Consider the following 25793-nt stretch of genomic DNA (forward strand, 5'->3'; position numbering starts at 1 on the left):
CACATCAACGCCTTCAGATGGAGATGTGTTCCTGGGTCGTGTGCAGCCATGATCCTGTCCCTGTCTCAAGGCATCTCTCTGGTGAGAGCAGCTTTCAACTCTACAACAATCAGACAAGCGGTGCCACAGTCTTTCCCTGGACGTGTGGATCAGAGGGAGAGGGTGCTGAGTTTGGCTTTGATATAACAAAAAGAGCGTGTCATCCCATGTCTCACTTGGCAGTACATAACTGACTATAAAAAGGAAGAGTAGAAACGCCTCTACATCGAGGCCTGTCGAAAAGAACGGAAAAAAAACTAAAGCATACTTATAAAACAAAAAAGCCTTCATGCTCACATTCTGTCACGTTCGTTTCTCTACAACGCTTCTCAGCAGAGGAGGTTGTTGATGCACTTGCGGTCCTCGAATTAACCACCTGCGGTTTAAAAACATCCCTGATCTACAGACGAGTCTAGCTCTTGGTCCAAAACACTCAAGGTCCCCAGCTAGCTCTCAGCTGAAACCCTGGGTTTATTTGGTTCACATCATCTAACGCAGGGAGGGGGAGGGGAGAGGGGGAGGGTCACAGGGAGGAAAACACTCAAACACTATTCAAGCTCTGGTTCCCAGAGGTACTAGTCAGGAGCTGGTTCCACCACAGTACCAAACTAAAAAGACACGTTCATAATGGCCCAAGACTCGACGTACCTCAAGCAAGGAGTCTCACGGGAAAAATGTTTGCCTAAACAATAATAACATCTGGAAGGCTTAGAGTGTGTAAGCTGAGGACATGGATAAGGAAGGATCTGCCACGATGCACAAGGCAAGACGAGGGGGTTGTGGTGTGCGCGAGCGAGGGGGGCCACGGGGACTGGGGGGAGGCAGGGGCTGGGGGGCCAGCTTGCTGGTGAGGGAGTGCACCAGGACAGTGCACCAGGACGTGGAGGCGACCAGCATGGCTACACTTCCATCAGGACCAGGAGGACAGGCCTTCTTCAGAAGCCTGGCTCATATCATTTTGGCCTCCACACACACACACACACACACACACACACACACACACACACACACACACACACACACACACACACACACACACACACACACACACACACACACACACACACACACACACACACACACACACACACACACACACACACACACACACACACACACACACACACACACACACACACACACACACACACACACACACACACACACACACACACACGTCTTATCAGAACCCAGGTTCTCCTCTCCTGGAGAACCCCATGTGACCATCCTCCCTCCCATCCTCCCTCCCATCCTCCCTCCCATCCTCCCTCCCATCCTCCCTCCCATCCTCCCTCCCTCCCATCCTCCCTCCCATCCTCCCTCCCATCCTCCCTCCCTCCCATCCTCCCTCCCATCCTCCCTCCCATCCTCCCTCCCATCCTCCCTCCCATCCTCCCTCCCATCCTCCCATCCTCCCTTGACACCCTGGATGGAGAGTGGGGAGGAGGGGCCGTCCGGGGAGCTGAGTGTGTGGTGTGTGTGAGGTGTGTGTGATCAGATGTGGCGGCTGCGTTTGGTCACGGCGGGGGATGGGACGTCGGGGGCACTCCTGGTCCTGCCTCGTCCTCTAGTAGAGCCGCTTCTCATAACTGTGGACAGAGCGGAGGACAACGTCACCAACACCGCACCGCAACCAGGAAGTACCTACAGCACCGCAACGCAACCAGGAAGTATCTACAGCACCCACACTAACATTAAACAGATTACTCCTGTAAAACTGTCTATATCTTGGGAGAAAATACTAAAAAATCCAGTTTAAGAATAATTAAACACTTGAAAAACTTTTTGTACAAAGAATTTTGTACGACAAACACAAACTTAAGTGTCCGACTATTGTGTGTGTTCGCCCACAACTGTGAATCTACGCATCTGGGCCCAAAGGAGAAGGGAGAAGACAGCTGGGTTCTGCAGGACTGGGAGAGGAGAACCAGGAGAACCAGGCGGGGAACATCAAGCACAGCCTGCTATGTGTACACAACTCCTGGTTCTGTGTACTAAAACATCTGCATATTTAATAACCCCTCCATGTACATACTTACATGGTACAAAAGCATATCTATGGTGCAGGAGAGAGAGAAACAGAGGGACACTTTTGATGTCTTCTGGAGTTTCCACGTGCCAGACAGTTTGACTAGTTTACAGTGTGTGTGTGTGTGTGTGTGTGTGTGTGTGTGTGTGTGTGTGTGTGTGTGGGTGTGTGTGTGTGTGGGTGTGTGTGGGTGTGTGTGTGTGTGTGTGTGTGTGGGTGTGTGTGTGTGTACTTACGAGTGGAGCCCGTGGACTCCTCCCTCCACCTGAGCAGACATGGTCCTCTTCTCAAACTTGAGCTCTCCAGAGTACATCATGGAGCTGGAGGACACACACACACCGTCAGGATCAGGAGGTCAAAGACACATACACCGTCAGGGTCAGGAGGTCAAGGACACACACACCGTCAGGATCAGGAGGTCACGTAACCTTCACCCACAATGCACGTGCACTTCCTCCCAAGCACAGTTGAGTGTTTAAACAACAAAGACTGAACTGCTGTGAGCTGTGCACTGTGCACTGTGTGAGCTGCAGCTGGTCCACTCACCGCAGCACAGACAGGCTCTGTGTGAGCTGCAGCTGGTCCACTCACCGCAGCACAGACAGGCTCTGTGTGAGCTGCAGCTGGTCCACTCACCGCAGCACAGACAGGCTCTTGGCTCCGATGTCCTGGCAGCCATGCTGGATCCCTGCGATCAGGTAGGGGACAAACTTGTGGATGGATCCCTTGTCCTGCACCGAGCCGGACACCCCCTGGGCCACCTTAACGTTGTCCCCCTCACTGTGGACACAGGACAGGCTTCAGGCAGGGAACGGGAGCCTGGGAACGGGAGCCTGGGCTCTGTTCCAGGAGAACTGAACGCTGGGATACGCTTGGTACCCAAGGCACTCTAGTATCTACAGTGTGATCTCTAGTAACCAGTATCTAGTGTGATCTCGTCTCCATGGCAACCCCTCCTGGTACCTGAAGTAGCGTTTCTGGCTGCTGGTGCTGGTCTCCATGGCGTCCAGGGAGCCCATACCGCGGTACTTCTTCAGTCGCACGCCGTCAGAGAAGAAGTACTCTCCGGGAGCCTCCGTGGTCGCCGCTAGCAACGAGCCCATCATCACTGGGGGGGGGACGGGGGGGGGGGGACGGAGAGAAACGGATCGATAACCAGGTAATTAAGGTAGATAGCCAGGGAGATAACCAGGTCATTAAGGCAGATAGCCAGGGAGATAACTAGGTCATTAAGGCAGATAGCCAGGGAAATAACCAGGTCATAAGACAGTCGGTTACCACACCTCAGTGTGTGTGTGTGTGTGACCTACCTGTGGATGCCCCCAGAGACAGGGCCTTCACCACGTGGCCCACGGTCTGAATCCCCCCGTCGGCGATCACGGGCACCCCGAACCGCCTGGCGTACTCAGCCACCTTGTAGACGGAGGTGCCCTGGGGTCGCCCACATGCCATGACTGCAACACAGGAAACAGGAAGCGCATCAGGAGATGTCACCGTGGCAACGCATCCCGGGGGATGGTGATTGGTGTGTTCACAGGGTTCAAATGCCTTGAAGCCTTGATATGTGATGTGGCCCTTTAAAAACGCTGAATCAGAAGTCCTGCCCTCAGTGCCCTCTAACAGGAACATGCTGCCATCACAACTACAGCTTTTATTTGATGCATTTTCATTACTTCAATATATTTTTTTTGATTTTGTATTTTTTGGTCCTTTTGTGTCATCTTTCAACATGACCTTGTTTGAACAAGAGGCATGTCCCCATGGCAACCCAGATCACCATGACAACACCATCGGCTTATTTATGTGCTTTCTTTTTCCTAACCGACCGGGTGTCAGTTTAACTGCATCTTCCAATACTGACTGACTGAAGAGCACAGAGACCACAGAGCACAGAGATCACAGAGATCAGAGATCACAGAGACCACAGAGCACAGAGACCACAGAGCACAGAGATCAGAGCACAGAGACCACAGAGCACAGAGATCAGAGCACAGAGATCACAGAGACCACAGAGCACAGAGATCACAGAGCACAGAGACCACAGAGCACAGAGATCAGAGATCAGAGCACAGAGATCACAGAGACCACAGAGCACAGAGACCACAGAGCACAGAGATCAGAGCACAGAGACCACAGAGCACAGAGATCACAGAGACCACAGAGCACAGAGATCACAGAGATCAGAGCACAGAGATCACAGAGCACAGAGATCACAGAGATCAGAGCACAGAGATCACAGAGCACAGAGACCACAGAGCACAGAGATCACAGAGATCAGAGCACAGAGATCACAGAGACCACAGAGCACAGAGATCACAGAGATCACAGAGATCACAGAGATCACAGAGATCAGAGATCACAGAGATCACAGAGCACAGAGATCACAGAGCACAGAGATCACAGAGACCACAGAGCACAGAGATCAGAGCACAGAGATCAGAGCACAGAGACCACAGAGATCAGAGCACAGAGAACAGAGATCACAGAGCACAGAGACCACAGAGCACAGAGATCAGAGCACAGAGATCAGAGCACAGAGATCAGAGCACAGAGACCACAGAGCACAGAGATCAGAGCACAGAGACCCGCGAGATCACACCTCAAACAGTTGAAGACTGATTAGAAAAATATATATATTATATCTGCAATACATTCCTGCTGTGTGTCCCTACTGTGTGTGGTGTGGGTGGAGGGCAGGTGGAGGTTTTTACCTTCCTGGGTGATGCAGATGGAGCCACATCCCATGCCCACCCTGAGGGCGTCCACGCCCGCATCAATCAGGTTCTTAGCCTGGGCTGCAGTCACCACTGCAACACACACACGGTCACGTGTTTCAGACAAGGGAAGCTACACAAGAGACCACACACACACTCTGCCATGTGACATACGCTTGGGGCTTCATGATTGGATGCAGAAACATGTCATGTGACTGACCGTTTCCTCCCACCACCTGTAGCTCTGGGTGTTTCTGCTTGATGTAGTTGATCATGTTGATCTGATACACAGAGTTCCCCTGGGAGGAGTCCTGCACAGAGACACAGGTATTACCCATAATGCTGCTTGAGAACTGGCTTCTGAAGGTGAAAGTGTTTGCCCTGAACCCACCAGCACCACCACGTCCACCCCAGCCTGCACCAGCAGGTCCAGTCGGTACTTGTCGTCCTCCCGTGTGCCGATGGCAGCGCCACAGAGCAGCTGCTTGCGGGAGTCCTTGGAGGCCAGGGGGTAGTCCCGGTTCTTCTTCAAGTCCGTCCGGGCGATGATGGCCACCAGCTCGTCACTGTCGTTCACGATGGGGAGCTTCCCTGCACACACACACACACACACGTCAAGGAACAGCAGCCATGTTGGTGGGCCGACAGAGCCTACTAAAGACCACAGGTCACGTCTTGATGAAAACGTTTTAAGTTTGTAGAATGTTTTGTATTACGTTGAAACAGATCTACTGATGATGGGACTGCCTACTACGTAGAAGGTAACACAACCATCGATACAAATACAACATTCTTTCATCGTGCAAATAAACTGATAAGACCTGAGATCAAAATGGCCGACCTTTTTTGCTCCTCTGCAGGATGTCGTTGGCCTCCTTCAAGGTGACCCCAGCCGGAGCCACCACTAGCTCCTCCCTCTTGGTCATTGCCTGGGAAACCAGAACCAGTCAGAGAAAAGTTCAAGATTTCATCTCATTCTCCAACATGAGTGCAAACACACAATAGGAATTCGTACTACAGGTTTATATGACTTCTTAGAGGTTTAGATGGTCCGCTAGGGATCGTCAAGAGAAGCAGGATCAGAGAAAACCAATGAACCTGAACGTGTCACAAATGGAGTACAAACTTCAAAGTTGAACACAGAAGCACACCACACACACCCCCACCTCCTCCAGCGGGCGGCTGTGGTCCTTCTCTGACAGGAAGTCGATGTCTCTGGAGGTGACGATGCCCACCAGCTTCCCGCCCATCTTGCCCGTCTCGGTCACTGGGATCCCAGAGAAGCCGTGTCGCTGCTTGGCCTCAATCACGTCTCCCACCGTGTGGCGAGGGTTCATCACCAGGGGGTCTGTGATGAAGCCCTGCTCGAACCGCTGCAGGAGCAACACACACACACACGTTTTCGACCACACCAACCACAGGGTCCACCAAGTGATCCAGTCAGGGGTGTATGTTATTATACATGATGTTATAGATATAACATTGTATGTCATCACTTTTTGAAAACGGCAAATCTGTTCAACCCGCTTTTTATAGAGAACGCCATGTTTGACTGCAAAAATGCCACATTAAACTTAAGCACCAAAATATTGTTTAGGAACATGCTTATGCTTAAAACAAGTAAATGTAGCTGCCAGTGTAGTAAGAATTGGAGTTAACAAACTTGTTAAACTTCTTACCTTGACTTTGCGGACCTCGTTGGCCTGGAACTCTGGGGTGCAGTTGTGATGGATCATCCCAATGCCTCCCATCAGCTACAACACAGCAGAACAGGCAGTCAGGCCCTGATAACCACACCCTCCCATCAGCTACAACACAGCAGAACAGTCAGTCAGGCCCTGATAACCACACCCTCCCATCAGCTACAACACACAACAGGCAGTCAGGCCCCTCCCCCTGGACACACACACACACACCAACCTAACCACACACCCTCACACATCATAACCCCAACCACCCCCACCCCCTCCCACACAGTGACCCCAGGAGCGTACCGCCATGGCGATGGCCATAGCCGACTCTGTGACCGTGTCCATGGGGGAGGAGATGAGGGGGGTCTTGATGGTGATCTTTCTGGTCAGGGCAGAGGTCAGGTCCTGGGGAACGAGACACAACAGGTAACATCCCAGCAGCCCTGCATCAACAGGTAACATCCCAGCAGCCCTGCATCAACAGGTAACATCCCAGCAGCCCTGCATCAACAGGTAACATCCCAGCAGCCCTGCATCAACAGGTAACATCCCAGCAGCCCTGCATCAACAGGTAACATCCCAGCAGCCCTGCATCAACAGTTAACATCCCAGCAGCCCTGCATCAACACACAACATCCCAGCAGCCCTGCATCAACAGGTAACATCCCAGCAGCCCTGCATCAACAGTTAACATCCCAGCAGCCCTGCATCAACACACAACATCCCAGCAGCCCTGCATCAACAGGTAACATCCCAGCAGCCCTGCATCAACAGTTAACATCCCAGCCCTGCATCAACAGGTAACATCCCAGCAGCCCTGCATCAACAGTTAACATCCCAGCAGCCCTGCATCAACAGGTAACATCCCAGCAGCCCTGCATCAACAGGTAACATCCCAGCAGCCCTGCATCAACAGGTAACATCCCAGCAGCCCTGCATCAACAGGTAACATCCCAGCAGCCCTGCATCAACACAACATCCCAGCAGCCCTGCATCAACACACAACATCCCAGCAGCCCTGCATCAACACACAACATCCCAGCAGCCCTGCATCAACACACAACATCCCAGCAGCCCTGCATCAACACACAACATCCCAGCAGCCCTGCATCAACACACAACATCCCAGCAGCCCTGCATCAACACACAACATCCCAGCAGCCCTGCATCAACAGGTTTCTCCACATCATAAACACCATGGGATGGATGTCCAAGGGCTCAACAGGTAAGATCACATACCACACAGGCTAAGACCTTAACTCAAGGGCCTGGGTTCGATTCCAGCCCGGGACATTTCCCACATTGCTTCCCCACTCCCCCTCTCCTTTGTCATCATAACAACAACAAAAAACCTAAAGCAGAACAATATTGTTTGGAACAGCTAATGTTCCATTTAGCAGAGGCAGCAAGAGCAGAGGACAACCAGAATGTCTCTGTGTCCACTAGGGGGCGTACTTCCAGAGAGCATGGTCATCCAGCTGGGAGTCCACTAGGGGGCGTACATCCAGAGAGCATGGTCATCCAGCTGTGGGTCCACTAGGGGGCGTACTTCCAGAGAGCATGGTCATCCAGCTGGGAGTCCACTAGGGGGCGTACTTCCAGAGAGCATGGTCATCCAGCTGGGAGTCCACTAGGGGGCATACTTCCAGAGAGCATGGTCACCCAGCTGTGACCAGACTTCAGAGAAACCATCAAATGATTTAACTGCCGCGTTGAACCTTCTTAACCCAAAAACATGGCTGTGCCTCATGAGGTGCACATGACAGTGGGAACTGCAGTGGTTGGGGCAAGATATGGTTAACCCTAACTGAATCAGGGTGAACCGAAATCAGCCTGTGACCTTCACTCTTAACTATGTGGACAGGCCTGGGAACGTGGCCTCTCTGATAAGGAGACAGCTACCTTGACATGGTTGTTCTTTCCCAGCTCCCCCACACAGCTCCTCACTTCTCCCGGCTGAGAGAGATGCTGCAGGCATTCCTCGTTCCTGGGAAACCAGAATGTGTTTTACAACATCCCAGCTGGCCTCCCATGTCCAGACAGAAACTACAGACTCCAGCCCTTCTGAACGTAGAGTTCATCTGCAGGGGTGTTCAGGTTTAGGATGCCATTTTGAACGCTCATCTTCCACCGACACGTTAGATTCCACGAGCCCCTGCAGCCCCTAACCTGCGAGGCCAAGGACGTAGCGACAAAGCGGACGGGAGGTGGTACATTTCCACGGAAAGACGCTTCCGAGTTTTAGCACCTGGCTGCAAGGCGGACGGAAGCAAGTACGAATGTTTGGGCGTTCCGTCAACTGGCCTGCATCCTCAGGTTGAAGTTACTCAGGCGTGTGTCTGCTGTCTGCTTCCTGAGCAGGGAAACTAGGCCAGGACTCAAGCATAAGAAGACAAGCCTGCCAGCATCCAACACACACTCTACACTTCTGCTCTACACTGAATCAAATAAAGGAGGAGGGGGGGGCTTAGATATCAATTAGATTAAAATGCCCAAAGATGGACAGCAGAGAGAGGAGGGATTTCACCTAAAGCCTGAGATTAACACTCCCATCATCCCCCCGACAGGTTGGGGGGGGGGGGGGGGGGGGGGGAGAAGTGGAGAGCACCCTTCACGGTACAACCATAAACACAGAGACCAGCTGCCATTTTGGCTCAAATAGAACAGCAGGGTTGGAGTGACTCGGAGGCTGGGAAACACCCAAACATTTTCAGGAGAACATTCACTAAGCAGAAAGATGTGGGTTACGTCTGTGTGTCTAACTCTGTGCTGTAAGAAGAGTTATGGTCTTGGATGTGTCAGCGTAGGAGTGTCTGTTGACTAAAAGTTAATACTGGGATTGTGGCCTAGTAAAAACCTTCCCCCAGTCCCAAACCTCAAACCCAGATGGGAGGGGCCGTCCGCCCGCCTCCAGCAGCCTGGAACACAGTCCTACATCTTCACCCTACTGCTCAAACATGTCTCCCTAAATCTGGGTACGTGAGTTTGGGAGAAATGGAGAATGAGTATTGATTGTTCAGAGAGTCAGCCATACTGCTACGGACATTGACAAATCTTGATTGTATTGCTCACCCAGTAAACCCTGCTCACCTCTTCTTAAACATGACTTAAAGAGAAATGGAAAATGGACATTGATAGATCGATTGTTTGATTGTTTGATTGATTGATACAGACTTCAGGGACTAGACCATAATGCTCACATCCACTCCAGCGCTTATTCCTGAACGTGTGGAGATGAAAAGAGAGACTCACCACTTCGTCTGAGCTGAAGTCAATGAAGCCAGGCAGGATCAGAAAGTCACTGAAAGACAAGAGGCAGAATGAAAGGTCAGGGGTCAGGTGTAGAACACACGGTCACGTTCGGCACCCCACCAAGGGCAGGCGTGGTCCAGACACACCAAGACCAGTGATCATCACCACCATCCGGCCGGTTCAGACCAGTTCTAGGTTAGAGACGGGGGAGGGGGGGGACTGGATGTTGACGAGGTGCTGGCGGGTCGCTAGGCCCGACCTGGCACAGCTGACTCAGGCTGAGAGTCCTGCAGAGCCCAGCCACGCCCGCTAACCACGCCTGCTCAGCCTCTGAAGTCTCAGTACCCAACACTGTTTGGCAAACAGACCGACGCGTCGGGTTTAACACTCTCTCCTGCTGAATTAAGAACTCTGGCTACCTCCGCCTGAATTATTGAAAGGCTTCAAACCCAGAGGTGTTGAGACTTGGGAGGTTGGCACACACCAGGAAACTTTTATGTTTGTCCCATCTGGTCAGGAGGCTGAACAGGGAGAACCAGCAGGAAACCAGCAGGCCCTGACTGCAAACACACACGACTAGGACAGGAGCCTGCTGTGAAGGCACCTCTGCTCGGCCAGCCAGGGGCTGTGTGGAGGACGATTTGATTTGAGTTCTAGGAAGCATGTGACATAAATGGAACAGACACACACAGTAGAACAAAAGCTTATTTATCAACATTTTACAGCCTCTGACACGACCTCGCTGGATATCCTTGCAGCGTATCTGTACATCTCAATCCATTCATATATTAATATATGGTTTAAAATATTAAATGCTAAACTTTTGGGGGCGGTGGCAGGGAACAGATTGTGACTGCCTCCCACTGCACAAACACAACCCAGACAGCAGGACTGAGAAGGGAAGAGGGAGAGAGAGAGAAAGGGAACAGCGAGGAGTGTTATTCGCAGACGGGTGTATATTTGGTGGTTTGGCGAGAGGGTGTGAAAACACAGACAGCAGGAGGAGAAGGAGGGCTTTGTCTGTGACCAGAGGGAAGGAAGGAGAGACAGGAGGAGGAGGAGGAGGAGAGGGAGGGGACAGGAGGAGAGAGACCACAAGCGTGTCCTGGAGCTGGAAAGAGTGGCACAACGGATGGAGTAGGAGTTGAGCGTGAGGTAGTGGAACACAGAACACGATAGGACAGTGAGAGCGTGCACACACACACACTAAACTCAGTTTCTCACGTGGGACCACAGGGAGGAGTGTGTGCTTCACTCCAGACACAAACAGGAACAGACCACCAAAACATCTGCCAGCGTTTAGCCACCTAAACTCCAGCCAAAACAGGCCTCAGTACCCCGCCCAGAGCTACCGCTTTAGAACCAAAGTCCAGCCACAACAAGAGAAGCACTCTTAAGATAGTCTAGCCCAAACAAGAGAACCAGTCCTGGGATAGTCTAACCTAGCCCTCTCCTCTCATATCCCTTCCCCTCCTTCCCCTCCTTCTCCAGCTCACATGACAGTACCTCAGGATGGTCATGTGCAAAGCCGTCCCTTTCAGCACAACATACTTCATTACTGTGCAGGGAAACACACACACACAACCCAATTACCCCGGAAAACGTGGGCTGTCACGGTCACATCTTGTGCATGGACAGTTGCTGTCCTAACATGAAACAGTAGCCTCTCCCTAGTTTAGGCGGTTCATCCTATGTAACTACACACAGACCCACATTCACGGCCTTCCTGAACCGCATCACTACTTCACAGAATGTAGTTCCACACCCTGGACTACCAGAACCTTGACCCAGAGGTACGTTCGAGAAGCAAAACATTTCCAAAAGGTTTGGGAAACAGTCTTAGATGTTAGAAGACCTACAGATACTGATTACACCGATGACCTCAGGTCAAAGTACCATGTCTTGGGACCAAACACAGCATCTGGAAATCACGTGAGTTCAAGAAGGATTATCACTGAGGATGCAGTATTAGTGAAAGTGAAATGAGTATTAAAATCGTAAGAGACAGTGCTTAAGGTGACATGGTGGATGAAGAGGAGCCAGGAGAAAAGGAGGGACGAACAAGATCTCTGCATTGAAAGACAACGAGGAAGTCAGTGTCACAAAGAATCAGATAGCAGCTCATGCAGATTCTTAGTGGCAGATATGGATGCAGTCATATCAACACTGGAAGCAAATATCCGCCCTGTGGCATTGTTAGCGTAGCAATAATACACTTCCACTCAACTCCCAACGGTGAATTTAGTTAAATAAGCTTAGAAAAAACTAGGGCACTGGGTACCAGGAGTAGTAGGATGTCAAGAAGGCATTTCTTTGAACCAAAATTGTGGATGATCAGTTTAGCGTTCGAAGGACCATGATTTGCTTCCCCTGTATGAACGCATCATCTGACTAGAATTATTTTTATTTTATTTTTTTGTGACAGTGTAAAATGGTTAGAAGTTAACCGTTCTACTCACTTGTAAGTCACCCCGTCCCCTTTAGAGCAAAGCTCTTCTGCCGTTAGACCGTCGGCGTCAACACACTGTTGGTCAGATCTGCCGGTTCAAAATGCGTTTCCCGTTACATTACGCCGCCCGCATCCCGCCCAACATCGCGAGTGGCCATCAGACAAGATCCTGACCTTACTCAGAAAATCTACCAAACAACTCAATGACTAACTTCACTCGTAGTGTCGTAGACCAACTTACTTGTACGTGAGACCGTCTCCGATGGAGAATAACTGCTGAGCCGAAAGACCATCTTCTGGGACGTAGCCAGTTCCTCCGCTGATCAAGTAGTCTGCCATGCTGTCAGGGAACAGAATAATAAGCTGTTTGATGAATAACGTTCAGGTCTGACAACGCACTCTTTAAATAAACAAAACCAAAACTAGCCCAGCGTTAGGGACACATCCAATTCTAGCCTGTGTCACAATGTCTGTAACAGTGATTAAAATAATACATTCACGGCTGGCAGCATGTACAGAAACCGTTAGCTGCTGGCACATGGATGCCCTGCGCCTGACATTACTAGGCATCGGGAAGTGGGTGACCCACTAACATTTAGCAGACATTTTTTCTAGACGGCGCAGGGGTGTGTAAACAAAACTCAAGCATGAATAAAATATCCGCGTCTAAACAAACATCTCAAACGGCCACACCGACGTTGATATTACTCACGTTCACTTTCACACGTTTTAACACAACATTGTTCGCCTTACTGACCTAGACTACATAGGTTAAACAATGACGCATCCACGAAAATCACACAATCGATTGTAGCTAGCAATTAGACAGTCACACCCTTGACATGAAAACAAAACATCCGACCGGCTACAAAACCTCAAATTTCAGTCTAATCGTCATTCATTTTTTACAACTAGCCATGGTCACACAGCGCCGTTTGCATAGAGTGCTATATGAATCTGCCATGCAATAAACAAGGAATTTACGATGGTAGCCATGGCTAATCTATCAACATCTGAAACCAAGATTACTCGGATGCTAGAACTACTGTATCAACGCTTGCACACCGTTAGCTTGTTAGCTTGTAGCTCATCAGACACGTTGGAAGGAAATTATGAACCATACCGTGCACGTTACGTTTAAACAATACAGGGTCACCAGTATACGCCGTTAACTAACCTACATTGTAAACGCAGAGTAATAAGAGAATAATCATCATATCCTGCCGGCTAGTTTCATGCCACGCATGAGGTAAAACATACGTGTGCAATTCACAACGCATGTGTCAGCTAGCTAGCGATGCGTTATACTTGTATTGTTTGCTATTTAGGTAGCATATGTCTAGAAAAATATAAGACATTTAGTACATTTACAATTCCAAACCTTTTCCTACTCTCTGGAAATACACGTTGGTCGTTTTCAGTTGCTAGCTGATAAGAACTTCACAGCTGTGTACAATGCTAGCTAACTCTTAGCTTACTGGCTCAGTCTAGTCTCAGGAACGTGTTGAGAAAATTAGTAAAAACGCAAGACTAGTATCTTGCAAATTACAAACAAACCCAGACTGACTTCCAATAAGATGTAGGCTTCCGTCGGAATTGAGATCACAAGTGATGCTGCTGAATAGCTAGTCCAAAGTGATTGCCTAGCTGGCAACTATGCTGGTTATGTATCCTTGGTCAGTCAGTCTAGTCATCTCATCTCCCCCTGGTCTCCTCTCTCCTGAAACAGCACGTGGGACCAAGGCGCGTGCTTAACCCTATGAGTTTGGTTAATCAATGAACTTCCACCGTCATTGATAGTTATACATCTGATTGCATATTGTGTTTCAAAGTTTATCAATTATATGGGGATTTTGGTCTGATATTGGACAGCACCACTATCTGATTTAAGCATCACATGACTCGAACCTTTCAATTCCACCGGATGTGCTGCTACTGTCTGGAGCCACTCAATTCAGACATTCTGCGACAGGCTAAATTCTCCCTTTCAGTAACCCGCTAAACCTGTAAAAGGCTACTTTTTCATTTAACACACCAGTAAGTTCGAAGGTACAGTTAAAGAAGGAATTCCCAAGTGTATTTGACGGCAGTAACATAGTCAGTGTTCTAAGCCACACCGAATAGATTAAAGCACAAGTGTGTGCGGTATGAATTGATGGAAGACTATCATGATCTTCTCCCCTCACCTTAGATAAACATAGAAACATGCTTCCTCTCTGGTCATCTCCCTCTCCCCCCCCCCCCCCCCCCCCCCCTTTCTCCCTCTCCCTCTCTCTTTCCACCCCCCTCCCCCCCCCCTTTCTCTCTCCCCCCCCTCTCTCTCTCTCCCTCCACCCCCCCCCCCCCCCCCCCTCTCTCTCTCTGTAAGTAGACAGGATCCACTGTAGCTGAGTTGCTGGTGCCTTCTAAGAGGTTTTAAAGCTTTCCAGCTGGAACTGTATGTTGGTTATTTACAAGCATGCTTACGTAACACCTATCATGGTACCACTTAGATGTTGTCATTTATTCCTAATGCAGCAGAAATTGATGGTCGGCTTATAGTCTGTTGACAAGAAAGGAAAAAAGTGTTAGCCGGTTGAGCTGTCCTGAGAGAATGGATTTGTTCTGTTCTTGGTTGTAAATCACAATGGAGAGCTGAGGAATGATGTGTTGACCTAGTAATCCTTGTGTGGTGCATGAGCTATATGGACTTGCTTGATTTAAATTCAGAATCTATTCCTGCTACTGTGAGGGTTCCCTAGTATTCCCGGGGTGACAGAGTGTGTGTGTGTGTGTGTATGTTTGTGTGTGTGTTAGTGTCAGGTTAAATGTGGGTTATTGCAAATGTGGGTCACAGATTCCTCCACAAACAGTGTTCTGTGGCTATTTTGAGCACCTTTATTCATACCGAACTCCCCTCTACAAACACTCTCTCTGTCTGATCTAGCATTACAGAAGAGGGTGTCATATAATTCTTAAAATAGCTGCATGATTTAAGAGAGAAGCTGTTTTATGCTGTCCAAAAAACAAATCAGGTGTCCTGGATTAGGGTTGTGATGAATACCTTCAGGGTGGCAGCTCTCCAGGAACAGGGTGGGGCAGCCCTGATCCACAGCTGAACCACACCTGAGCCTTTGACATTCATCTTCCTCTTTCTAAGTGGGGCCTCTTTAAGCATGTTTACAAGTAAAATATATTTGTCAGTTGGTTACAGTATAACAAGGAGAGATTTATGTTCAAGGGTGAGTCACAGTGTGTGTAAACACAGCCGGGAGGAAGGGAAAGCTGATCCTTCTGCACCAGCTTTATTTACATTTTTGTACTTGTGAAGGCAGAGCCATGAAAATCACACAATGTTGCAGCGAGACACTCAGACCTGAATACATGCTTCTTGTATCCTCAAAACACTGACATGCTGTCAAGAAACTGCCAAGTACTTCTATTAGAAGTCGTTGTACTTTGTGCTTTAAATAGCACCTGGCAGCAACTGTCATTCAACTTAACCAACAATTCACCTACATTTAGATTAGAGATTTCTTTGGGGGGGGGGTCCTTTAATTGAATAATTTCTCAAAGCATTTTTGCTTTACAGTTTTTGTTTGTGCCTAAGACTCTTCACAGTTTCTATCTCAGTTCCTCTCGATGCCTTGGGCATCCCTGGGCCAGACTCACCTCTCAGGCCCCAGGCCGGCCTGGATGCGGGTGGCGCTGTAGCGCTGGGCGGCCGTCTCATGGCCCTGTCCGTGGGGGCTCAGCCGGAGGCGCTGCTCCCCTCTCCAGGGAGACGTGCCTGCGGAGCGGGGCTCCTCGTTCCCCATGGTCCTCTGGGAGTCCAGATGGCTGCCGCCCCTGTCCCCCCCGAAGTGCTCGTGTCCATAACCCTCCATCTCGGACCGGGTGCTCGGCTCAGCTTGGGTAACAACTGCCCACACGGTCGTCCTAGGACACCTGCCTGTCCTGCCCTGCTGTCAAGGCTGACCCTGTACACTCCTGGACTAAACGCTTGTTCCTCTGAAGTAGAGCACAGCCTGTCTCAGTCACAGCCTGTATCAGTGTTGGTACACGGAGAACCAAATAGTCAAATGAGCCGAGAGGCAACCCTGCCGCAGACAAACACAACCAGAAGCTTTCTACTGTGTCAGCACATTCTTATCTCGGGTCCCACAGGTTTGTCTTCAGAGTTGACTGTGGTCCAGAGTGTTTCCACAGTGAGCAGCAGAGGGATGAGGGCAGAGAGGAGGGAGCGCTGGGGCTCCTCGCGTCCCTCCCCAGGGTGCACCTGCTGGCCACAAACCACAAGAGCTGCTTGAGGCGTGTCACAAGAGGGCGTCGCCTTAGCGATGGTCCTGACAAGAGGGCGTCGCCTTAGCGATGCTTCGGGTCGCTGTGGAGATGATGCCAGCAGGAGAGAGATGCTTTTCGCGGCGGAGAGGCGCTTGTTTGGCTCGCCTCTCAAGAGTACCAGTTGCAACTGGCCCAGAGGGAGTTCATGGTGCGGACGGGAGGCTGCATGGAAGGAGTAAAGAGGTCCAGATGAAAGGAGAGAGAGGGACAGATAATGGGTCAGACACGAGCCAGAGGCTGGTGGAGATGATGAATAGGATTTGTGGAGGGATGGGGTTTTGTCTAGTTGAGTGCTCTATGAATGTCTGTCTCTCACCCGTTCTCTCTCTCTCTCTCTCCACTCTCAGTATCCATCGATGCACGGCTTAACCCTGAAGGCTGAGAGGATTGGAGAATTAGATGGAGTGGGATGACCATGGAGCCCCAGGACAGTTAAACACATCACAAACAGCCTATCACTGTCACTAGTTAAGTGTGTGTGTGTGTGTGTGAAGGTGTGTGTGAGCAGGAGAGTGGGGTTCAAGGCTGTGGGATAAGACAAACCAAAGTAAAGTGTGTGTCTCCCAGACGCCTGGAGACAGCAGGCCATGGTGTCCTTAAGAGGAATGTTTGTCTAACCACCGAGAGGAAGAACACACAGGAACTAACCACCGAGAGGAAGAACACACAGGAACTAACCACCGAGAGGCCAAGGAAGAACACACAGGAACTAACCACCGAGAGGAAGAACACACAGGAACTAACCACCGAGAGGAAGAACACACAGGACCTAACCACCGAGAGGCCAAGGAAGAACACACAGGAACTAACCACCGAGAGGAAGAACACACAGGAACTAACCACCGAGAGGCCAAGGAAGAACACACAGGAACTAACCACCGAGAGGAAGAACACACAGGAACTAACCACCGAGAGGCCAAGGAAGAACACACAGGAACTAACCACCGAGAGGCCAAGGAAGAACACACAGGAACTAACCACCGAGAGGCCATGGAAGAACACACAGGAACTAACCACCGAGAGGCCAAGGAAGAACACACAGGAACTAACCACCGAGAGGCCAAGGAAGAACACACAGGAACTACACCCTGGCACACAGAGAGAGGCTGTTAAACTGGTTTCTCCTGCGACCCTTCTTGAACAGGCCTCGGATTGATGTTCCCACGCGGACTGACGTGGGACCAGATTTTAGTAGAAGCCATTTTGAGGCCCTCTCCCATAACACCTATATATCTGACGGTGTTCTATGTGCAAACATACCAACAGTCTCAGGTTAGGTTGACTCCCCTGACTGCAGCGAGCTTATAAGCTTTTCATCTATAAGGTTGTGAGTTCAAGTCCCACATTGGCAACACATACTGAGAATACACGTTGGCTGGGTTTGGCATTTAGTTCTGCATCCTTGAAGGGTGGAAATAGACTCACTTGTGTGTAAAGTGTGTGTGTGTGTGTGTGTGTGTGTGTGTGTGCGTGTGCGTGTGCGTGTGCGTGTGCGTGTGCGCAGGGGAGTTTCCCCCTCTTGAGAAGGATCACCTGCAGATGATGTTTGTGACAGAGTTGCAGACATTAGGATGGAAAATCCTCTGATGCAGTCAATGGAGGTCATGGAAACGCCCCTCCTTCTCCCTCTTCTCTCCCCCCACTCCCCTCCTCTTCTCTCCCCCTCCTTCCCTCTTAGCCCTCTCCCCCTCCTCCCCTCTCAGCCCTCTCCCCCTCCTCCCCTCTTAGCCCTCTCCCCCTCCCTTCCCTCTCCCCCCCTCTCAGCTCCTGAGAGCTGTCTTGACTCAGTAGCCGTATCCAACATGGAGGACAAATCGTAATTTGAGGATTTCAATCGTGACATGAGTGTGACTTTAATTTAAAGGAAATCTGAGTAGGAAAGTCACATGCTGCTGAAAAGTAGGAAGTTCAAGTGGCATTAAAATTAATGAAACACACACACACACACACACTGCAACATGGAGCATCCTGTGTATGTGTGTGTGTGCATGTCTTCTGTCCACTCACTTGATTACCATGACGATAATGTTTCTCATGTGCAGAGTGTGGACACTCATTGAGACAAACATGACACACGGGACGCCTACCAGGATGTCCTTCTTACAGTCGCATCCTTGTGTGTGTGTGTATGTGTGTACGTGTGTGTGTGTATGTATGTGTGTACGTGTGTGTGTGTGTGTGTTTGTGTACTATTGTATATGTGCTTTACGGGCCAGAAGTCACAGGCGTTGTTAGACATAAAACTCTGCTTGGGCACAGGCCCCTATTCATATCCCTTTTTTTTTGTTCAAGCTTGCTGCCCACAATGCACAGCTACAGAAACACCCCTTGCTTAACCAACTATACAACAGTTCAGGGACGCAAGTTTGATATCAGCTGCAGGGGCATCAATCAGTTAATGTGAGCGCGCACATTTTTTCCGCATTCATTTGAGCGCAAATACTGTTTTTTTGAGCTTCATGTAATATTGTTTTAATGTTTTTGTCCAAATAAGATGATCGGTAGACCTATCATTTAGAAACTCCGACACCTGGACATCTGTGTGCGTGCTGCAGTGGCTGTTTGGCAAGCTCAGAAGAGAGGGCTGACATGGAATTCTGCTTGCATCGGTTTGTGTTTCCGGTTAAACAGTTTTACAAGCGTTAATTGGGATACTGCGTTTATTTTTTCCGGGATTATCAATCTAAATTAATGCATTGACTAATAAAGTCAACAGTTAAAACTCAAACTTTAGATTTACACTGGGGCACAGCAGATGTATACTGGGGCACAGCAGATTTATACTAGGGCACAGCAGATTTATACTGGGGCACAGCAGATGTATACTGGGGCACAGCAGATGTATACTAGGGCACAGCAGATTTATACTAGGGCACAGCAGATTTATACTGGGGCACAGCAGATTTATACTGGGGCACAGCAGATTAATACTGGGGCACAGCAGATTTATACTGGGGCACAGCAGATGTATACTGGGGCACAGCAGATTTATACTAGGGCACAGCAGATTTATACTGGGGCACAGCAGATTTATACTGGGGCACAGCAGATGTATACTGGGGCACAGCAGATTAATACTGGGGCACAGCAGATTTATACTGGGGCACAGCAGAGTTATACTGGGGCACAGCAGATGTATACTGGGGCACAGCAGATTTATACTGGGGCACAGCAGATTTATACTGGGGCACAGCAGATGTATACTGGGGCACAGCAGAGTTATACTGGGGCACAGCAGATTTATACTGGGGCACAGCAGATGTATACTGGGGCACAGCAGATTTATACTGGGGCACAGCAGATTTATACTGGGGCACAGCAGAGTTATACTGGGGCACAGCAGATTTATACTGGGGCACAGCAGATGTATACTGGGGCACAGCAGATGTATACTGGGGTACACGCCCCAGTAAAAAGGGTCTAACGACGTCCCTGCCAGAAGTCCTAGAGACCACATTGTGAGTCCCTACAACACCGACCACTGATCCCAGGGGTCACAGCTACAGTTTGAGAACCACCACGTTACTATGATGCGTTTCAACTCATGTTCCCTGTTGACTTCCAATGACAGCATGGCTCCATGTCATTATCTGAATGTTATCGCCACCTAGTGGACACAAGCTGTTACTGCCAAAACCTCTGTGGTTTCCCTTTTTTCTCTCTGAGAGAATATAAACAAGCGCGGTGACAACATCGATGAGGACAGCTTCATTGTTTGTCTTCAGGGAGAAAGTACCACATTTTTCCGAATTACAAAACCACACAGTACAGGAGGACGGGTGGAGCTGCCTGCCTCTTCACTACTTCACTACTGTACCTCACTGTACCTCACTGTACCTCACTATACCTCGCCACCAGGCTCCTGTATGGTCATTGACTTAGTCACTGATCTGTAAATTTGCACTATTGTACTGTACTCCACTTAGGTTAGAATAGGTTATAGGGTTGAAATAGGTTTTATGTGCATTTAGGGTTAGTATAGTGTACTACTTATTGTTATCTGTAATTTAGGAAGTTTAGTATTAGGGTTAGTATAGTCAATTATTTATTGCTATCTGTATATTTAGTAAGTTTCACTATTTAAGCTCAGCATAGATGTAAATTATATTTTGTGTACTTATGTTATGTTATGCCAGGTGCTAGCATTGTCTTGTCTTAAGAATTTGAGTGCCCAGTCTAACCTTGTGTTGTTCTGTTTACCTGACAAATAAAAGACTTGAACTTGAACTCTTCTGTCTACACTGCTCTCTTTAAGGCGATTTCCGATCAACCTTTTTTCATACGCAATACATCTTTTTTTATACTTAGGTACCATAGGTACACCCCTGGATTGTGAAGTCATAGGTTCGGTGTTCTCTCTTTGTTCCAACCAGAACATTTGGGCCCGACATCTTGTCAGAGTGGTTATGATTAATGATGTGAGTTTCCCATGACATGCAATTATCTCTTAGTCACTTTCCATGTCCTTAAAGAGGAAGTGATACAGAGATGCACTCACTCAACAGCTGCTAGTTCACTACTTCCCCCTTCAAGGATCCTCCAGTGAATCATAATGTGATTGTCATTTTGAAGAGCGAGAGCATGTAAAGGCAGGTTTGATTATCCATTAACTGTGTGTGTGGGAGTGTGTGAGAGAGAGAGAGAGAGAGAGAGAGAGAGAGAGAGAGAAGGGGGGGGCATAGAGAGAGAGAGAGAGAGAGAAGGGGGGGCATAAAGAGAGAAATTTTTATGAGCAGTCTGAGTAATGAGTAGCTCTCCTTCTTTCTCTCTCCATAAAGTAAACCCTCTGGCCTAAAGCATTTTCAGAAAAGGAAATGTGCCTTTCAAAGAACTGGCATGTTGAGGCAACACAGCTCTTTGTGGTAATGATATGGCCAAGTCTTACTCTCAAAGGTCTGAGAACCAGAAAGAAACACCATGGAAGCATCACAGTAGGACATCTGGCCAAGTACAAACACTTCCATGTGTTTTCAGTTATCACTCATCTGAATGGAAAGACGCCAAAACAGTTGAGAAGGACGTCCTTGCCCTAACATTCCAACTTGCTGCTTTCCCAATGTCTTCAGGCCAGATGTTTCACTTCATGTCAGTAAAAGGTAGGAATACAATGACATGACACTAATCTCACTTGATTACTCTGACCACTCCTTCGTGACGAAGCACCATTGTCAGGAACATCATGTCTTAACTTCGCTGGAATGACACTTCACCAGAGGGGGGGCGTCCTATCGTCACGGCTGTGGAATAACTGATAGAGGGTGTATCAATGGTATTCCTGTCTGAAATTAGATCATAACCATTTATCAAACGGAGATCTTCTGAAAAAGAAAATGTTTTAACACAACTGTGTGAAGTGAAATCTAAAAGGTTCCATTTGAATGTTAAATGTCACTTATGGAGCTCATAGGCATACATTTAGGGTGGGACGGTAGGGACACCAATGTTAGGAAACATGTAATTGTCACCAACAATAATTGCGAGTCTTAACATATTTTTTCATTCTTTTAAATTGTTCTGCTTCACAATTGGTTAACTCTCTCAAGGTCAGCGTTACTCCTGGTTGGCATGAGAGCGCTGATTACAATGTGTACCAGCCTGTCAACTAGCAGTGGTCAGGTGAGCGTCGAAGCGGGACTGTGAGATTTAAAGATTTAATGATTGGCTTTTTGGCAGGCTACTCCTGTAAGGTACACGTTAACATTGAGAGAATAATAAACGATCAAATTGAATTATATGACACTCCTGTATATTATTGTTGAAAATGTAGCTCTATAGTCTAAAGTTAACAAGCCTTTGCTAGCTCTGGAACACAACTACGGAATTGAATGAAAATGTTGCTGAATTGCGGTCGAAGCTATGCTAGTAGGCTACCTGCAAACTTGTAAAAGGATTTGTTAAGGATTTTGTAAAACTGATGTTGGAAAGCACAATGTTCAGGGCCGATACAGTCTTTGGGCTGAGTTAGGCCAGAGCACTTTGTCGACATCACAAGCCATATTTTCCCACCTTCAACAACCTGTTTACTCTCTGAACTGGCTTATATTGGTTGTGTCACATCATTTGAAACAAGTGAAATCAATTTTGAGTGGTTGTGTTTAGTCAATGAAATGGAAAAACAATGGAAAACAGGCAGACAATTATGGTTGAAAGCAGCTGCTACAATAGGCCGCCCCTAGTCTTGGTAGTTATGGAAATTCCCACGATTCGAAAATGAGTCACAAGCTGCGTCGTCATTAGAAGTTGCTGTATCAGGTGTCCAGTAGGAATAAAGTCTCCCACGAGGAAGGATTAACCGACTTGTCTGAACAACTATCAACTACAAAGTAACAACCACAAGTCTGAAAGCGTTCAACTTGTTCAAACGTTGATATATCCCAATCCTTAGGAAACAAAATCGAAAGAAAGGAATTCGTAATAATCGGTTGGGCATTATAAATCGCTGAACTACTGACGGAGCAAATACTGTAAGTAGCCTCAGTACTGTGCATTGACTACTGTGTTCTTAAGCGGATCGTAAATTGATAAACAACGACAATGTTACCAGTGGGCAGTGCCAAACAGCGATTTAAAGAATGGTTTTGTTTTTGCAGGTGGCAAAGTGTTGTAAACAAAAACATGGAAAGTGAAATCTTGAGGACTGTCTGCGCCGCGTTGACCGCCATCGTTGTGTTCGTTCGAGCGGTGGACTCGTTTGGGGGTCTCATGTATGTCCAAGATCACCATGGTTACATCTACAGTTATGCTCCTCCTCACGTCAATGTGACAACCGCAGAGTGTCGAGAGGACCCACTATTCTGCCATGAACTATCATAACTTTTTATGATTATCATCATAATGATTTTGGTGTTTCAAAACCCATTGACACTGTATGACTATGTTTAGCTTGTGTTCTGCTCCTCTCTCTTACCAACCGTCTCTGGAGGAGGGGATCCCTCTCTGAATTGCTCCTCCCAAGGTTTCTTCCATTTTTTCTCCCGGTGGGAGTTTTTCTGGGAGTTTTTCCTTGTCTTCCTTGAGGGTTTAGGTTGGTTGAGGGGCAGTTCTATGGGCGCATGTGAAGCCCTCTGTGACATGCTTGCGTGTAAAAAGGGCTATACAAATACATTTGATTTGATTTGATTTGATAACTATCTTGTGTTCAGCGCGAATATTTGTTGTCGATCTTGTAGATTTTTTGACGTGTCCTCAGATGGGTTTTTTTCTCCATACGCCTGTTTTCATTCATAATAGATCACATGTTTTGTACATTGGTAGTTGGGATCGCAGGCTAGTTTATTACTGTTTCATAAATTGACGTATGATAAACAATTTGTTTCTACGGTTTCCTTATTTAGAAAGTAAGATGTGTAGGGTACGTCATAGCCTAGGCTACTTGCATAGGCTAGTTCAAATATTTTTGCAGCGGCCCAACACATGCGTTCACTTAATTCGCGTTTATCACAAGTTCAACATCACCGCGGGAGCCAAACAGTTCGCTTTTACAGCTAAATGTAGGCTATTTAAGCGATCGAAGTAGACCGTGGCCATCAGCGCCACAGTAACACATTGTAAAGAGGTTTACAATAACTTACTATAACTACCATGGCCAGAACAGGTCTAGAACTTCCGGTGAAGTTAGAAACTTGACTTTTAATAATCAGAACAGGTCATGTCCCTAGCTATTCCTCTCTTAAACCTACTCTCAGATTGTGCAACTTCTCGCTTTTTTCATCGACCGATAGCAGGTCGCCCTCACTGAGATCTATCCCGTTTCCAGATTTTTGTTAGAAACTGAGAAAGACATGTTACATTATACTATCCATGGGGAACAAATATGACAGACCAATTAGACTATTTATGCGAGTTAACATAAACGACTAACAAGCAGCTGACATAATGTAGCAAACAAGGCTAGATAGCTAGCTCTAGAGCTAGCCTAGCTACCTTTAAGTTGTGTAAGTTACCTTAGTAATTGTCAATGTAGCTCGAAACGTTATTTGAACCCCTTCTCCCTCTAACTTGAAAGGCAGCAACACTATGTACATGGTTAATTGTCATTTTGGGAAGGCCATCCGAACTCCTCAAAACGGCATTGTGTTTGAAAACGAAGTAGGCCTAGGCCTACAGCTCTACCGGAAGTTGTTGACATGGCTTGTGCAATATGCAGAAGGTGTTAGAACATGATATTAACATGCATATTCATATTTTCATGCATTTTCATATTAAATCATATACCTGAACAGTTTATACCACATGGAATGGAAGAACTAGGGCTTTCTAATAATGTAAATAGCCTATATGTAGGCTACATTACGCTGTGAAATATTTTACTGTTGATTGTTCTTCTACAGGTACAGTCCTGCACTTTTTGTGGTTCATGTTGTTTTAATTTGCAACTTGTATAACTGCATGCTCTTATGGGTCTTCCCTTTTGGCACTTGTTTAGTTTTTTCACAATGTATGCTTCATGTTTTGGCTGCTTGCAATGTTTGGGACTACCTTGTGGTTATGATCAGTGACCTATGCTCTTTTGTAAAGCTCTCTCTTGGAAGTCGCTTTGGATAAAAGCGTCTGCTAAATGCATAAATGCACATTTACATTACATTTAGTCATTTAACAGAAGCTCTTATCCAGAGCGACTTACAGCAAGTACAGGGACATTCCCCCGAGGCAAGTAGGGTGAAGTACCTTGTCCAAGGACACAACATCAATTGGCACGGCCGGAAATCGAACCGGCAACCTTCTGATTAGTAGCCTGATTCCACTCAGCCATCTGACTCCCCCATATGTATTAGCCTATAAAATGTCGCGCAGCAATTTTTTTTACACAAATGTTCTCTGTCCGCCATACTTCATCAGACAACTTTATTTTCTAGCACTTTTATTACAAGATAGAGGAACACCTTAGAGCATATTAAATATAGGCTTACAGATTTCTGTGGGCAGTGTAGAACAGCTGACAGATTGGAAATTAGATTCGGTCATCATGAATAAAAAGGCAAACTGTAATTTAAAAATATATAAGAATGTTAATAATCATTTACCAACAGTAAGCCTATATAAATATTTGGGTATTAATTCATTTTTCATAGGCTACTTTTAGGTTGGGAATCGCTGCAGAGATAAGCTACTACTGAGACTAATGGTGGTGTTAAACATCAACAGTTAATACCCTTTCCAATTCTTGCAATAAATGTATGAAACGTCTGTCTTATTGCAATTATTTCCTTTTGTATTGGTAAGCTACCAGGCTCACTCTATGCTTATCATGCCTACCCATGGGCTACCATTTGCTGACGTTCAAGTGCATGTCTGAA

General features: G+C 47.8%; 1 protein-coding gene and 1 long non-coding RNA gene across 12 annotated transcripts; one reads left to right on the forward strand and one right to left on the reverse strand.

The window, feature by feature from the left end:
* Positions 1 to 1459: 1459 nt before the first annotated feature.
* LOC124462954 (inosine-5'-monophosphate dehydrogenase 1b-like) lies at positions 1460 to 16055 on the reverse strand. Of its 11 annotated transcripts, none has more exons than XM_047014672.1 (16): positions 15826 to 16055; positions 12416 to 12514; positions 12185 to 12262; positions 9726 to 9774; positions 6777 to 6878; positions 6462 to 6536; positions 5949 to 6155; positions 5624 to 5711; positions 5174 to 5373; positions 5003 to 5093; positions 4780 to 4875; positions 3379 to 3522; positions 3032 to 3176; positions 2705 to 2848; positions 2305 to 2388; positions 1460 to 1628 (listed from the first exon to the last, which is right to left on the reverse strand). In XM_047014672.1, exons 1-16 carry the CDS (start codon positions 16038 to 16040, stop codon positions 1607 to 1609), a joined length of 1839 nt encoding a protein of 612 aa, XP_046870628.1. In that variant the 5' UTR covers positions 16041 to 16055; the 3' UTR covers positions 1460 to 1606. The 11 variants fall into 11 exon arrangements, with proteins under 11 accessions (XP_046870628.1, XP_046870626.1, XP_046870631.1 ...); XM_047014670.1 differs by having other exon boundaries at positions 5943 to 6155; XM_047014675.1 differs by lacking the exon at positions 15826 to 16055 and adding an exon at positions 13742 to 13917 and having other exon boundaries at positions 5943 to 6155.
* Positions 16056 to 22230: 6175 nt separating this feature from the next.
* Positions 22231 to 25683, forward strand: LOC124462946. Its single transcript, XR_006955496.1, has 2 exons — positions 22231 to 22961; positions 23088 to 25683. It is a non-coding gene; the product is annotated as an uncharacterized LOC124462946 (long non-coding RNA).
* Positions 25684 to 25793: the final 110 nt, after the last annotated feature.

Source organism: Hypomesus transpacificus, unplaced genomic scaffold (genome assembly GCF_021917145.1).
Source record: "Hypomesus transpacificus isolate Combined female unplaced genomic scaffold, fHypTra1 scaffold_266, whole genome shotgun sequence".
In the NCBI taxonomy this organism is placed as follows: Eukaryota; Metazoa; Chordata; class Actinopteri; order Osmeriformes; family Osmeridae; genus Hypomesus; species Hypomesus transpacificus.